General features: G+C 41.9%; 1 protein-coding gene across 1 annotated transcript in view; it reads right to left on the bottom strand.

Moving 5' to 3' along the window:
- Nucleotides 1–15,647, bottom strand: part of MSH2 (mutS homolog 2) — a 45,182-nt gene extending 29,535 nt beyond the window's left edge. The window contains exons 1-6 of the mRNA XM_066316337.1: nucleotides 15,428–15,647; nucleotides 13,287–13,441; nucleotides 12,599–12,877; nucleotides 12,142–12,288; nucleotides 10,980–11,129; nucleotides 8,675–8,808 (exon numbers count right to left, since the gene is read on the bottom strand). Coding sequence (XP_066172434.1) covers nucleotides 8,675–8,808; nucleotides 10,980–11,129; nucleotides 12,142–12,288; nucleotides 12,599–12,877; nucleotides 13,287–13,441; nucleotides 15,428–15,647 — 1,085 coding nt within the window. The remainder of the gene's footprint in view (nucleotides 1–8,674; nucleotides 8,809–10,979; nucleotides 11,130–12,141; nucleotides 12,289–12,598; nucleotides 12,878–13,286; nucleotides 13,442–15,427) is intronic.
- Nucleotides 15,648–16,426: the final 779 nt, after the last annotated feature.

Here is a 16,426-nt window from a genome sequence, read left to right as displayed (position 1 = left end):
AACATTGGGTTTTTTAACTCCCAAGATACTTATGTTATGATACTTATGCCTGATGTTACCAATAATTCACTGTTTTTGCAGAGGTGCTTAGTAACTTTCTGACCTAAACATATCAAGCAAAATAAAGACGACAGTTCTTCAGAAAAAAATTACAATATTTGGTCTTAATTCTTGTCAGCAAAGTACCACTTGATGCAATTAAGACTTTGCTCCTAAAGCAGACTGCTGCAACAGCAGTATTTTTAAACCCTGAGGGAAGGGAGTAATTGGCATCGTGCAGAAGAACATGCAAATAAAGCAGCACCACACCAGCAGAGCTCTGCCTGGCCTCCTCCAGCCAGCACTAACCAGGAAGTGCAGGACTGTGAGGCAGGCACAGAAACTCCCTGCAATGAAGAGAGAAGAAAAGGAATCATCTTTCTTTCATTTACAAGGCAAGGCTGACAGCACAAATCATGGAACCAGCACCCTTCCCACGGCCAAGAGCCGTAGGCTGTGAGCTGTGTTTCACAGGAGTACAGAGGGGGATCTGCAGGAGCATCTCTGCAGGCAGGAGGTGACCACAGCTTGCCTGGGCTCCCACTCTTCCCCTCCAGGTAAGACTGAAGGCCATCCATGCCCTGCAGCAGGGACACAGACATCTCCTGTCACCACCTCCTGCGAAGGGTTCACATCACAGCTGGGACTACTCCACATTCCCTCGGCAGACCAGCCCTGGCTCTACTAAACCCAGGTCCTGGAAACATCAGAATGTTTAAAACAAGAAGGATTACTCCTGTCTAGATTCTAAAGAAACTTTCATACACCTGTTCATCCAAACTACACCTCCACAATCACCCCAGCCACAGTTCAAACCAGCACCAGGTGTCTCTTATTTCCCATTCCTCAGCCTGGGTGTATTACATACTAACAGCCACTAGCCACGTGACAGACAAGGAAAATAAAACATTACTTTCTTTTTCCCAAATAAAGTATTTCCCAAATAAGAACAAAGAACTTTTTAATTATTACCAAGAACTGCCACTCAAACTAGTTTTATGTAACAGCACTCTTTAGACTTGATTCCCCTCTCCTCCTCTTTCACAGTTAAGGAATAACAAAATGATTACCCTTAACGAATTAAACAACTCCACAGAAGAGGAACTGGCATAAAAAGGGGAAATTCTCACCTTATAGTAACACACTACTTCACAGAACAATAAAGTGTTCCCAACTTTTAAACACGCATGTTTATAGAAGAAAGAAAACAGAGTATGTAACAGCAAAGTTGAATTTTGAATATTCAACACAGCAAATCCTTTCCCACCTCAAACCCCACTGCAATCTTGATGGACTAAGCAGTCTCTTACCCTCAAGGAACCGTAGAGACAAAAGTGACATGAGGACAGCTCATGAAACAAGAAGCATCTCCCAAAATCTTTGTCAGAGAAATATTTTTTGTTTTCCCAATGTTTATTTCCATGCATATAGTCTTTTTCATAAAATTTTCATTGTCTGTTTTCTGTAGGAGCTAAAAATATTTAAAAAGCATTTTCACAGCAAATTTGTCAGGAAAGTAGCAGGTTTATTGAGAATAGTAGTGCACAGCTCCATTTCACAGATTCAGTATTCCAATCCAAGGACAGGCAGATATCCCTTCTATCCTCCTGTAGCAAGTTTGGCAATCTAACTCACAGCATAAATCAATTGGCATAATCTCTAAAACAGTCAAAGCACCAAGAGAAAGCAAACCCAAGTTATTACACCTGAACAAACCCTGGCTTCTGGTATTTGTTGACCTGCACTTAGGATGCTCATGATAACAGCAGCTTGTGGACCAGCTGCAGAGGAGCAAAAGGATTAATTTTTGATGACGAGTTTCCTCACTTTTTTATGGACTAGTTTTCATCAGGTGAACAAGCCAAATCAAACTGATCTTTAGCTGTGAGACCAAAAAAAAAAAAAAAAAAAAAAAAAAAAAAAAAAAAAAAAAAAAAAGTAGGAGGTATGGAGTGCCCCTTTTGGCAACTGCTGAGTTTTTCTGGATTATTTACTATCCAACATGACACCCTTGATTGTTTAAGCATGATAAACTCCACAAGAAAAGATGAACGAGTCAGCTGCAGGAATGCCAGTGCCAATTACAAGGGAACAGGTGGCAGTCCAGTTAGGGAAGCATGACTGAACCTTTTGATTTAAAGTGGCTACAGTTGGAGCCATCCATAAAACAACTCAGGGCCACAGGCTGCTACAGGGTGCACAAGAGTCAAAAGCAAATGAAAAACCCAAAAGCAAATGAAAAACCTTCACACTAATACCTGAAGACCAAAGAAATCCTACGTACAGAACAGATAGTGTGAGGTGTGAGCAAGTGTCAAGGACATGAATGCAAACAGATCCTAATTTGAATAAAGACGAGAACACCACAGCACTTATGCTTTGAGACAAAACAACAACTGCCCATCTTTTAAGAATTCCTAATAAACCTCCATTTCTTATATGGTAACAAAGAACAAAGAAGAGGATGGAGCAAGAAGTCATCAAATATTACACAGTCATGGGCACCTTCATTAACCCCACACAGTGAAACTGCTCCACCCAGAACCTTCCAGAGAAAACTAAGATGGAAAGCAGCAGAGGCTGTTTCCCAGCTCAATGCCTTAAACCATGGAGGTTTTCTGCCAGTCTTGCTTTTCAATTAAATACAGCATTTTGGGATCCAGTGATAAAACTGGATTACTGCATGGTCTTCAAAGACTAGAGTCATCTGAGGAAAGGTATTTTCATTATTATTTTTTGTGCTTTATTCCTTACAAGTTTCCATACATTATTAAAATCAAGAGGTTACATTTATTACACTACTCCATCAACATTAATACTCTTTTAAATTGCTAACCTGTGCATTTCTTTAATCTTGTGCAAACTAGGAGCGTACTGAACAAGTTCTATTTCTTAGCCTTCAAAAAACAAATATTTCTTCATTTGCATTCATTCTATAATGAAGAAGCTCAAAACTGTATGTCAACAAAACATTAAAGACTCTTACAATCCTCATACATGATAAATGAAATTAAATTACAAGTCAAGACAAAATTTTCTTGCCAAGAGCTTCCACTGCAGTGTCCTAACGTGCCACCTTTCTAATGTTTTTGGACATAAATTAAAGCAGAAACAATAATGTGATCACTGTTTTTTCACAGAAAATGCACCATACTCCTGCATCCAATGTTCAAAAAGGGTCACTACCAAAGAAACTGTTACAAACCTGAGACTTTTGCACCTGTGCATAGTAAGTTTTCATACAGTCCTGAATACTTAAACACAGATTCTAAGCAAAATTTAACTACAGCAGTAAGTGCCATCCACCTCATTTCGGCAGGATGAGAGCCAAAGAACAGTATGGCAGCTACAGATTCACATTTCCCTAAATAAACAGCAGTTTCATCTTGTCTTACAAGTCTGAGAACCAATTTGACATTTCAATCAAATTTTAGTTTAACTTTCATTTCTGTTGTGTCTCAAAATTCAGACACAAAAGAAATGACTAAAAGCTTAATCCTTCTATTTCTTTTGCACCAAGTGAGGACTTGTCAGGAAGAAGTGGGCGAGCTGGAAGTATCAACGAGGAGATACTATGACTACCTGCTCCAGCGGTGCACCACTCAATGCCACCTGTAATTTACATATTTGCAACACTGATGGTTGATCCCCGACCCAGAAGACAAACGATCTGGATAACATGCAGAATACAAACACATACATTGTCTTTCCCACACCTGAAGGTGTCATGAAAGGAGTAATTTTTTCAGCTCCTCAGACAAGAAAACTAAAAATAACGTGTTGCACCATGTTTTGCAACACAACAATCTAAGCCTTTGAATAGGTTTTGAGTGCCTGGGATTTTGATGGCAATTCCTTCCTAGAAACACGGCCTGTGTGATGTGTGCTTGACTAGCAGAGCTCGTTTACTGTCTCTAGACAGCACTCAATGTCAACCTCAGTTTTACAAGCAAACTCAAATGAAAATAGAAGTAAATCAGTAGTTTTGAAAACAGTAAAGAGGTGAAGTAAATAGGTGATGAGGGTTAAAGAAGCATTGAGAGCTTCAAGCTCCAAACATTTCCCTAGGGAACTTAGTGATGGTAACTTTTGGAATGACAGAGGTGACCTTTTTCTAACATTTCTAGAAGCTTACTGGAAGCCAACACCATTTTCATGTCACTGGAATGACAACTTCTTTCATGGGAAATATTTATTGCATCATTATCTCCATGACAATAAGAAATCACATTTCTGTCTTCAAATCTGTTCAGATCAAACCTGTATTTCAGAAGCTTCCCTAGAGGCATCAGGAGCACTTCCAGTGCCTAAAATGCATTTTAAAAGAGGTAATTTAACAAACCTCCCAGCTGGTCACATCCTCCCCTCCCTTAATGAGGATACAGGCCACCACACACTACTAATTCAGCTGCCTGGAATCAGTCTGTGGCTGTGGAGAGGGGTCCTGACCTGTACTCAGAAAAGCACTGAAGGTCTTCACAGAGCTGCTAACCAGAATGACAAAAGCAACAAAGCCCATCTGCAACCCTTTACAGGGACAGCTGCAGGTTAGAAAAGAACACAGAAGTAGTGAAAACTTGATGCTGTCGTACACCACAACACCACAAGCCTCCGACTTCAGAAGGCTGAAAATGACTCCTTTATTTTTGGGATGGGTCTCCCTTATATACTATTCTACACAGATGAATTAGATTGGTGAAACAAAGACAAACCTCTTCAATCACATTGGTCAGACCAGAGGGACATCAAGAAGTCCCTCCTAGGAAAAGAACGTAAACAAAGTTAGTTACAAAAACATGTCCCTTGTTTACAGAAAATTCCCTGGGAAAAGAATTTCAGAAAACCAAAACATCTCAGGCACAAACCAGGGCTACAAAAACCTACTGCAGAACAATTCACATTGGAACACTGGTTACAGCCCTTGCTCAAAACAAGGCTAACTTCAGCCAAACACTGAGCAAGAACAGAGATCCCTCCACCTCTCTGAGCACACAATCCGGAGCTTGACCATCCTCACGCCTCACCCAAGCTGCTCCAAGAGAGCCAGGGCCTTTGATTATGCTTCCTCTTCTTGTCTCAAGGCAGCAAGTTAGGGTTGGGTTTTCTTCATTTCTTAAACAAACTGCTACTTTAATAATCATGATGCATGAAAATGTTCTACAAACTCATAAGTTTTATCCTTCTAGCCATTTATTCACCTCAAGCTTCCCAAATCTATGACTTCCTGACTCAGCCAGAGACAGGATTTGTTTCTACAATGTGGCCTCCATGCAGCATGGTATTTAGAAACACAGGACAAAAGCTCAAAATAGGCTTGGATTAATGATGTTTGAGTACAGCTTTTAACTCCTCTGAGACCCCTGCATCTCTTCCACCATGGGACACAGGCACATAAGAGGTTCAACCATAGTATACATAAAGGACTAAAAAGGTGAGCCAGAATATTTTATTTATGGCATGTATAAATGTCAGATAGAGTTTATCCCAAACACAGAAAAAAATTAAACACATTTGGCATGAACTCTCTTCTCAGGACATAACAGAACAAGCACTATTTTACACCGTGCCACATTTTTCAGACTTTCCAGTACCTGAAAAATAAACAGGACATATTGAAGCTGCCTGCTGTATTGCAGTCAGTTTGGTTATGCAATTAATATTTGTATTTGCACATGCTGGCTCTGTGACTACATTTTAATTTCAAATATGCTGACTGTAAGACAAGGAGCAAGAACCTCATGTACTTGCCTTCTGAACACACCACAAAGGAGAAACAGGTCTGTATTGTGTACACTTATGACTGACAATTATTTTTTTAATCAAGGAACACCAGCCCGTACTGGCAGAACCCCAAGATAGGCAGCTATCAGGAGCCTCTGTTTTCTCAGTTCCCATCGGGGAGCTGCTCCTGTCAGTAAACTTAATTTTATCTGAAGTATGTGCACCATGCACTTTAATTTGTTCTGTTACTGTATCAATATGGACTGCTGATGCAACTCTGTGTTCCATTTATCCACACAGGTTAACAACACACTGCAGATTACAAACTACTGAAAGAAGCGGTTTCCTTTATCTCCAAAAGATGACTTGCACCACCTGCAGGTCTTAGCAGAGGGTTACAACAGTCTAACTTGTGAAAGAAAAAAGCAGAACTTTCAGATGCCAATTTGACGCTACTGGAACAACAGTTAAGTCAAATACCTCCTGTAAAAGCAAAACAAGAGGCTTCCTTCAAAACAGCCACTGAACATCGGTCCAGCTTAGCCAGCTCTGCTTGTTTTGAGGAGTTCTGCCCTGGTTAGTGTTAAATGGGTCTCTCAACACAGCACACCTCAAGCTAACAATCAGTAGCACCCCTTGACGACAAAGGAGATGTAAAAGAACAACAGTCCAGGTATTTCCTTCTCAAGACACCTAAACTGTTCTAAACTGTGGTTTGCAATCTTTGAAACAGCCACAATATACTGTAAAGTCTTCATAAAACAACTTGGCACATGCATTATCTTTCAAAAGATATTTGAAACTGTCAGTACATCTCACCAGCCCAACTTACAGCTTCTCTTATCATACTTGTTCCCTGGGATTAAAAAAAGAACAGTCCTACATCCTTTGAAAAGCATGAAGTTTGGGAAGATGAAGCTTACAAGTAAATTACACTGCTTTTATCTCAGAGAAGATGCATTCAGACAGAATGTAGCAGAATAAAGTGAAAATAAAAGTCTCTATGGTATTTCAGTGCCCATTAGTAGAGGTTAAAGCAAAGCACTTTTAACAAAATGCAGCTCCAAGGACTCTGCAGCTGGGCAGGATACAGGAGGTGATCAGTGGACTTCTTTCTAATTCATAACACTTGGATATACCGACCTTTACCAGCTTCACTAAGAGCTTAACTCCATTTAATTACTCTCCTCCTTTAAATATGCCTTTTCCTACATGCAGCAAACATTAGCCACACAGAATCACTACACAAAACACAGAGGTGACAGTAACTCTACAAAGCAGGTCAAGTTACATTTCCTGCCTACAACTCAACCCCAGTTTTATAAAGAAAACACTGCCTCTTCCAAACTCAGAAGATTTCTGATGTACAGTAATAAGCAAACTTGTCACCCAAAAGTCAGAATTCCCATCTTGTAATTTTCTTATTTCAAAGTAAACATTAGAAATTTTATCTTTCAAAATTTTAAAAACAACACAATCATCATAAAATTAAATTTGGCTCAAATCTTAGGATCCAAACCTGACAGACCCAGATGATCTTGGATCCTTCGTCAAGAACTAACAATGAAAGCTTTTGTAACACATGCAAGAGTAAGATACAGCTTTCAATAAACCTGGGAACAAGTATTTCAGTGTCACATCAACAATATTTCTAAGTGGGCTCTGATCAAGTTACTACACACTATTCTGCAAATTATTAGGAAAAGCAGAAAAACTTGTTGAAGAGAAGCAGAGTAATTCAGTCTCCAGAAATCTAGAGAGAAAACTAACATCCTGGTTTTGGCTGGGATAGAGTTTATTTTTTCTCAGTAGCTGGTACAGTGCTGTGTTTTGGATTTTGTCTCTCCTCCCCATTCCACCAGGGAGGTGAGCAGGCAGCTCTGTGCTTAGCTGCCAGCTGGACTTAAACCACAACTACTCTTTGCATAACTTATTTAAATATCTGCATGCCCAAGCCAAGATTTCTTTTTTTGGTAGTAGGGATCTGTCCCCAACAGCATATACAGACATATCTTGCAATGCCTTATCTGAAATATGAGCTTCAGAGAATCTATCAAAGTTAATTCAATTTTCCAGCCTCTACTGCTTCATGAAGATACACTTCAATACACATTTTGTAATGCATTAGCCTGCTGATTGCTAGAGTTGCATGGAACTTTGTTTTAAATCGTAAAGAATACAGCTATATTTAGAGTGGTTTAAAAAATGTGTAAATTGTATTTGCATGGTGAACATACTCAAGACAGACACAGTAGGAACACAGCCTTTGCAGTTTGCCTTTCTGAAGGACTGAGAATTATCTGTACATTCTCAGCAGAGACTTACCAGATTCTCCAAGGCTTCTTATCAACTGATACTGTTATCTACTGGCAGGGCAGCCACATGGTGACAGAGGGCAGGATCAAAGGGCAAGAAAAGAAAAAGCCCCCACATTATCTAGGCATGATTAGAGTGACCTACTGCAACATAAATTAGCTTTCTTCTGGGACCAGGAAGATGTCACAACTGCTTAACTGTTTGGATGTTTTCTTGCTTTTTTTCTTATAAACTAGTAAACTTGAAATTACATCAAAACTATTATTATACAGATTGAGCACTTACATATGAACAGTCAGTAAGTGGCTGCTGCACAGCCTTAGCCTGCAGCACATCATTCAGATCATCTAAACATATTGTACCTCCTCCCTAAAATGTATAATTGCACAAAACATTTAATTTCACAGTAACCTGTCAATTTGCATCTCAAGGAAAAATATATTCTGCTCTAACTGCAATGCATTACAGCATAGCACACAAAAGACATCAACCACGACTATTTCTCAGCTGTAGAATTCTATGCTTAAAAAGAAAGTGCCTCATATAAAATAGTTAGTTACTAACGTGTTTAAGTCCATTAAACACAAAATATCGTTACCTTTCTTCAATTCTGGTCTTGTCCATAAGTGGTTGTTTGATCCACTGATTAACTAGTCTTTGACCTTGAGGGGTTCTGCATTTATTCAGTAAACCAGCTAGAGACTGTGCAGTATTAGCATTTTCCACAGAACTCTGTAAAGAATGAAAAAAAACCAGATGAAGGAAAACGAAAAAGAAAAAAAAATAGTGAAGTTTAGTGACACCCACTGAATGACACACAGCTATATAGGAACATGGGTTTTTTCCATTAAACTTTGCACCCACAAAGAATGGTGAATGAAACAGTGCAGCATTAAAGTACTTACACTCTGGTCCCTTGGAATATGGCAAGCAAGGAATAGGTTTGTCTACTTTGGAACCAATCCTGACTGAACAGCAAAGCTGTAAGTCATGGGACAGTTTGCACCTTGGGTTGCACAAGTGGAAATATATCTACATATTTGCTAGTTTGCTTGTCTTAAGGTCAAAAAATAGGGATCCTGTCCATCACAAAAAACCAGCAAGAAATAGGTTTTGTGTTCAAGGGATTTAGTTTGAGAACTCTGGGGCTTGCTGGGAGAGGAAATGACACAACAGAATGGGGTAAAGCAGTTACTTGAATTCTCTCAAGCTTCCCCAGAAGATCTGGGGAGCTCATCTCTGCAGTGCTATAAACACCTCTAAACTTAGCTCTGTTCAAATTATAGTTCATTACCTATAATTCAGGTTTAATATTAGCTGGACTCCAGACAGCCTTTTGGGCATTTTTGTTGTGGTTTGGTTTTCGCACAAACAGCTACGAAGAAAAAATTTGGTTAATACTGAACAAACAAGCTTGTTTCAACTCTTGACTTTGAAATTAAAATCTCAACCCTCTCTACACAAGAAAAGCTGCAATTAAAGCAGCAGGCAAGCATTCAACCAGGAGCAGGTGGGGATGCTCCCGTACGCAGAACTAGAATCACAACAACAGGAAATGAATGCTGTGAGAAGGAATACTGACACCTTCAGCCCCTGGAGGATCTAATATAGAAAGTGTATGGGCCTATTTTCAGAGTTCTGGGCAGTACTATGTACTACAAACTTCTGAATTTAAGGAAGTGTCAGAGAGTGCAAACATATATTATACACAAATTACCTACTTCAGCACGTCCAATGTTCAAGGTACATTCCACATAACCAACTGCATCTGCTGCACTTAAGAATTTTACCTGCACACCTCACAGAGCAACTCAAATTACAAAACAGTCTACCTTTGCTTTACTGCTTCCAAATACCTCAACACACACATCCTACCACGCAGGCATGGTAAAACCTTTACAAGGTAAAACTTTTGTTCCAAGGCTCACAACAGACCCTGAAGACAGACACAGCAGTGTTCAAAACACTGAACACCTGCAAGGACTTGTAAAGGAATCTAGCTAAAACAGAACTTCCTAGAACACTCTCCATACAGCTTGAGAAGAAATGTAATTTTTGCATCATTCCCTAGAGAGGCACTCAGCAATAGGAAATTTAAAAAAAAAAAAATTAAAAATCCAGAACACCTCTCTTCAGGGCTAACCAGCTCAGATGACGAATTTATGCTTTGTTTTCCAGCAGAAATTCCTCCAAATTAAACAGGGGCCATAATCTGTGATTTCTTCCTATAAATCTGAAAGGTAAGCAGATTAGGTCCAAGCAAAGATGATAAAGCAGGAATTTATTAATCTGGTAATAGAGGAGAAAAGCTGATACAACACACCACTTTGAGTCCACATTTTGCTGTAACGATAGAAACGGGCAAAGCAGAAAAGCAGACTTGGCAGGAGGTGTGAAGGAGTCTGCCAACCTGTCTGGATTTGTAGAAAACGTGTAAAAAAGGTAAAACTGACATCAAAACATGACAGTTAGCATGACATGGTGCTTTCAGAATGTTCTCAAGTACTGTCCTATTCACTGTCCTATTCAGCCCTCCCTTCCTGACACCACTGGCACTGCTTCTGCCATGTGTTACTTGTTCCACTAATGCCATTTAACTCAGGTTTGTATTCTTTTCCCAAGAACAGCACTACTGTGGCCACTTCCCACCTCTTTGACAATCCTCTCTCCCCTTCTACATTTAAAATAAATTAACAAGAAACAAAAATTAAAAAGGTGGTTAAGAGTATCTAGATGTTTAAAACACACATTGCAGGAGAGTAGCTGAGAACAAACCTAAAATGCAGAAGTCGCCATTAATCAGGACCCAGGGAATTGCAATTGGGCAGTCAGGCTTATTATCAAGCAGCTAAGTAATTAGGTACACTGTAAACAAGTCACTAACTCAAGTATGTATTTCTTACCTGAAAAAGGTTGAGGGCTTGAACAGCTGCATTGTCTAGAACCATATATTGACTAAGATCAAAAGTAGTCAGTTCAAATTGTCCAAAATTAGACTCATCTGAAAGCAACTCCAAAAACTTGATAACAGCCGACAAAGACGAAACAGCAACCTGAAGATTTAAAAAAAAAAATAAAAATAAAAAAATCACGTTCTAGAAACACTCCTGAAGCCAAGAGGATTTGATAAATGGTCCTAGAAAATTACAGCTGGGGAAGACTTTGAGCCATGTCAATTCTGGCAGGGCTATGACAGACTCATCCTGTTTGACAAGACCTCATTTCCATAGGGACGCTCTGTAGCACTGCGGCATCTTTCTAGGCAGGTGCAAGAACAACACACGAGACATCTGCATAATCTGATAAACAAAATGTGAAGTTGCACACCTTGCCAACTTTCCAAAGCTGTTATCAGGACGTTTCCAGCCCAGGAACAGAAACAAGTGATACTGCAGATAAATGAGATATGCTGGATCATCTCAGGACATGGTTTCAGGCTTAGTTTTCAGCCAGAACAAGCATCTGAACTGACTCACTGCACGGCATTGCTGAGTGCCAGCACAGAAGAGAGGCAGGAGCATGACTGACTTGCTCAGCTGCAACACACTTCAAACAACTCTAATCTGCTATGAAATGACACATTAAGGGAGGATAATTCTGAACCTAACACCTGCAGTAAGCATCAGCAGTGAAGGGCATTTTAAAACTTGTTTATCTCAACAAATTGCCTCTTGTTTGCAGTTAAGAACAAACATGCAGGCACTAAATCATATACTTAAGCCATAAGACAACACAAAAATATTATCATAAACATTACTCTGTTTTCAAATACCAATTTTCCAGTCATGCAAAATAACCAGAGTATTGTATTTCAGTCCTTAGGCTAGATAGATTATGAACAGAAGGTACCTTTTCTGCAGTCTACTTGCTTACCACGCCTTCTGTTTTAGAGATAAGGGAATGGTTTTCTCCATTTCTTCCAGGACCCCTGGCATCCAGCTCTGACACAGACCCAAGCTGAGCAGAACGGTTCAACACTTGAGCAAGAATGTAGAGGAGGTCAGCTCACATCAGGGGCACACACCACTCCACTTTTTAGACAGAGGCACTTTGAACATCGCTCACCTGCTTTTCCATCTCCGGCAGTGCTGCACTATTCAGCTGCTCTTCTTTTTTCGATTTCAACAAGCGATTGAGATCCTGAACAATATCTTTTGTTGTGAAATCTGCTTTCTTCCTGTCTGTAATCAGGATTCCTCCCCTCTGAATGACCTGTTGTTCACAAGCACACACAGTTATCAACTGATCTCAATATTTAAGGGACAGATGTTGACTACATAGGAAGAAACCCTGAAGTGATATTTATTTACTTCTAGGCTGCAGAGAATGACAAGCAAGATTTTAGAACTTTTGTTGATTAAAGGGCAAATAAATCAACAAATAATACATTTTGTACACATAAATCAAAACTCCTTTGAATTAAGATATTGGTTCTTTGTTTTTCCACAAATCAGAGCCTGGCTAAAAAAGCAGAACTGAGCTTTTCAGAGGTCTTATGTGTCAGCCACAGCGGTTCCCTTACTTGTCTCAGTTTTCCCATGTCTCCTGCAGTCTCTCCTCCTGGCAGCACACACTCCTTTGGGCCCAGTTGAACCAGTAGAGCTTCAAGGTTTGAGAACTGATCATTATCTGGGAACTCACAAACACTCAATTTTCTCAGTGTAGTGTCGACACAGCCCACTCCGACTACTCTCTGTCCATCAGCAGCAGAGAGCTTAACCCCCACAACCCCAATGGCTGTGGACATATCATTGTTGGCAAAGAGAACTTCCTCAAACTGGGCAAGATTTCCTGGAGAACCCTGTTTAGAAAAAGAAAAATACTTTTTAAAAGGAGTGTACCCACATTCTTTCTTCTTTTCTTTCAAAATAACAACTGATAAAACTCAGTACTGAACAGTCCATTCATATAAAATACATAGTTATTCTATTTTTTAAACTATTTGAATGTTACATATCACCTACACAGAGGAAAGCACTTCAGGTTTCCTTTATTTCCCAACCTATGGCAAAGTCACACAGCAAGCTCTTTCAGCCTTAGAGCACGAGAAAATACGGTGATATGTATAACAGCTATGTAACCAATATATAACAACCAGGTGTGATTTTTCATCATCAGTCCCTTAAAATCCCAAAACTCCAAATGGGGAAAAGCTATGGGTTTTTTTTTCCTTTCATCTCACAATTATAAAGAAAGGTAAAAAATTGTACCTTGTAAGCTAAATACCAGTCATTTTCCTTGACAGATTTGCTCCCTGCTTTGTTCTTGTAAACTTCAACTCTGTAATGACGAACAAGAAGCAGGTCCCTCACAAAAGATTCAAAGTTCATTTTACTAAGCACAACACTCTCAAGCTTCTGAGCTCCTAAAAAAAAAAAAAATTATGAGATACCTGTATTTGCTCATAAAGCTTGTTTTCTCATTTTCTTTAATTAAAATCCACAAAAACAGCCTTCAGAAGACACTCTCTTAATATCAAACAAGTGAACACAGACTCCATGAAACAACACAAACCCACAACATTCAAGTGGTTAATACCAATGAAGAAAGCATACTCCCTCTCCAAATAAAAGCAATATTCAATTCCTAATTTCACTTTATCAGTACATTAATATATATAAAGAGACATGTTCCTCTCACCCTTCCCCTCTCACAATATCCTTGGCTTGGTTTGCTAATTAATACTTCACACATTTTGATCTAATGAACATTAGAAGTCTGCAACAGGTTCTCTTCCTGGACATCATCTTTTCTTCCCTGGACAAGCAGCTTGACAGAAGAGACTGCCACTCTATTCACACTCACACAATACGTGTGCCAAGACATTCCCCTTTTATCATAATTTATCCAGTAAAAACAACAATCATCAAAAAATTTTAACAGTTTACATTAAAACCTAACTTAGAAAGTGCCTAACTGACAATTTTCTTGTTTCTGCTCCTGTACATGCAAGCAGATGATGCAGCTGAACAAACTTAATTCCACGTAGCTGCCCAGGGGAGCAACACCACTTCTACCTCCCCATCTCCAGCAGCAGCCTACTCACAGAACAAGATAATTCCACTACTGAGCAAACTGGGAGTTCAGGCGAGTACATTAAGCTTTCTGCCAGGTTGGGAAGTGGAACTAACTCAGAGCGGTGTCAGACACACTGGAGCTAGAGGACACACCAAGCAACAGGGACTATCACATCCCTCTTTTAGCAGCATGCCTCAATCACATTTGAGGCTGTTCCCTCCTTTTAAATGAAAGACGTTAAACAGCAAACTTCCACAGCCGTAGCAACTTGTGGGTTTATTTTAAATAGAATTTTTTGAACCAGGTAAAAAATCTAATTCTTCCTAATTTATGTCCAATTCCCCAGGGCAGAACCGTCCAACAAAACACAATTTTTCTTATTCTTTCACTTGATACAACATAATACAATCGTGGGGGGTGGGGAGCAGCTGAAGTTCATGTGCACTTTGAAATCATCCTGAAAGCAACAAGTGCAGTTTTGTGCTTTTAGCTGGATACAGCAGATAAGGCTTTAAAGGGTTTAAAACTGGAGCTGGGAGTCACGTGATTACACCTGCAAAATGACTTCTAAATTGACTACAACAATAATACTGCCGCATGTTTCTAGTCTCGAAGACACATCAAGCTTTGGGGAGAGCAGGGGGTTTAAATTTTTTATTACGTATGAGTTCATCACTCACAATAGAAAGGAAAAAGCATATGAGAATGTCGTGTTCTTTTTGATGCGACTACTCACACACTCAAAAAACTGACTCATTAAAAGATGTTTATTTTGCAAAATTTGAGCCAAAAACTCTGCAATGTTGTGTTCCTCGAGACTAAGGCTAATAATAAGGTTTGTATTCCGACAAGATAATTTAGCTTGATGCTCTTACACCCCACCTCTGCAAACCCCACAACCTTATACCAAGCAATAAACAAAAAGCAGCACGGGGTGGATGGAAAAGAAAAAAACCTTAGGAAACACACAGAAACATTCGAAAGTAAAGAACTTCATTCAGCGATTGCAGGCCTTAATGAACCAGAGCGAACACTGCACACGGCCTCCCCTCCGCATGTCCCTTCCCGCATCCGTCCGTCCCGGGCGCGGCGGGAAGGCACGGGCAGCACGGCCCGCTCGCTCGCCCCGACGGGCGCCCGCCGCCCGCGGAACGCCGCTCTGAGGCGATCCCGTGACACCCGCAGGCCGCGGCAACGGAGCGCCGGCTGCCCGGGCCTCCCGGGGGCAGCTGCCACCACCGCCACCGCCTTCCTTCCTCCGCTCCCCCCGGCCACCCGAGGCCGGCCCCCGCCCGCCGCCGTCCCTCAGCCCGCTCCGGAGCTCCCCACGCACCCGGTGCCCCTGCCAGCTGCCGGATGACGGCGCGGGTACGGAAGAGGTCGCGGGCGGCCAGCCGGGCGTCCGCGCCGTGCACCGTGTAGTAGTCGCCGCGCTCGAAGAAGCGCACGGTGGTGTCGGGCTTCTCGGGCAGCGAGAGCACGGCGCGCACGAAGCCCGCCTCGGCCCCCGCGCCCTCGGGCCACACGGCCTCCCGCGGCGGCTCCACCGCCATCTTGCGCTGCCGCAGCCGCCGCCGCCTCCCGCCAAGCACGCCACGCGCGCGCCAGCGCGCCAAGAGCAGCGGCCAATCGCCGCGCGGTCCGCGCCACGCGTCACGGCCGCCCCGCCCCCGAGCCGCCCGCCATGGCAACGGCGGGGCCGCGCTCCGTGCTGCCTTCGTCTCGGAGTTACAGAATCCCCTCGCTTGGAAAACTCCTCCGAGATCATCGAGTCCAACCTGCCACCGGACACCACCGTGTCTACCCGACCATGGCACCGAGTGCCACGTGGAGCCTTTCCTTAAACACCCCCGGGGACGGTGACTGCGCCGCCTCCCTGGGCAGAATTCCTCCAAATGCCCAAGCTAATGCTGGATAGCCAGTGTGCCCCTGGCAGCCGTGCCGAGGTGGTCACTGCCTTTGCTCCAGGAGGAGAGGAGTGTCCTGTACGGGCTGCCAGAAGGCAGGGCTGTCACCCGGGTCAGCCACACTGCCAGGGGCTGTGGGTGACAGGCCCTCCTCTGCTTACAGCAGGAATGGTGTCCGGAGACGCCGTGTGCTCCCTCCAGCAAAAGGAGCAGCTCCTGCCCTCCCTCCAGGCGCGGTCGCTCATCCCAGGAGGCACAAGGAACGAGGCAAATGGCCAAAAAATCCAAGGCTTAGCCCCCATTTACACGCAAGGATTACCCAGCCAAGGGAGAGAAAGGGCAGAGACTGGCCTGCAGCACTCAGAGGTATCCTGACCCCTGGCTACAAGGTGGTCCTCGTGCCCAGAATGCTTTAGGTTTTTGAT

Source organism: Sylvia atricapilla, chromosome 3 (assembly GCF_009819655.1).
Source record: "Sylvia atricapilla isolate bSylAtr1 chromosome 3, bSylAtr1.pri, whole genome shotgun sequence".
In the NCBI taxonomy this organism is placed as follows: Eukaryota; Metazoa; Chordata; class Aves; order Passeriformes; family Sylviidae; genus Sylvia; species Sylvia atricapilla.
The sequence above is the reverse complement of the archived record's forward strand: the minus strand, read 5'-3'. Positions and strand labels throughout refer to the sequence as shown.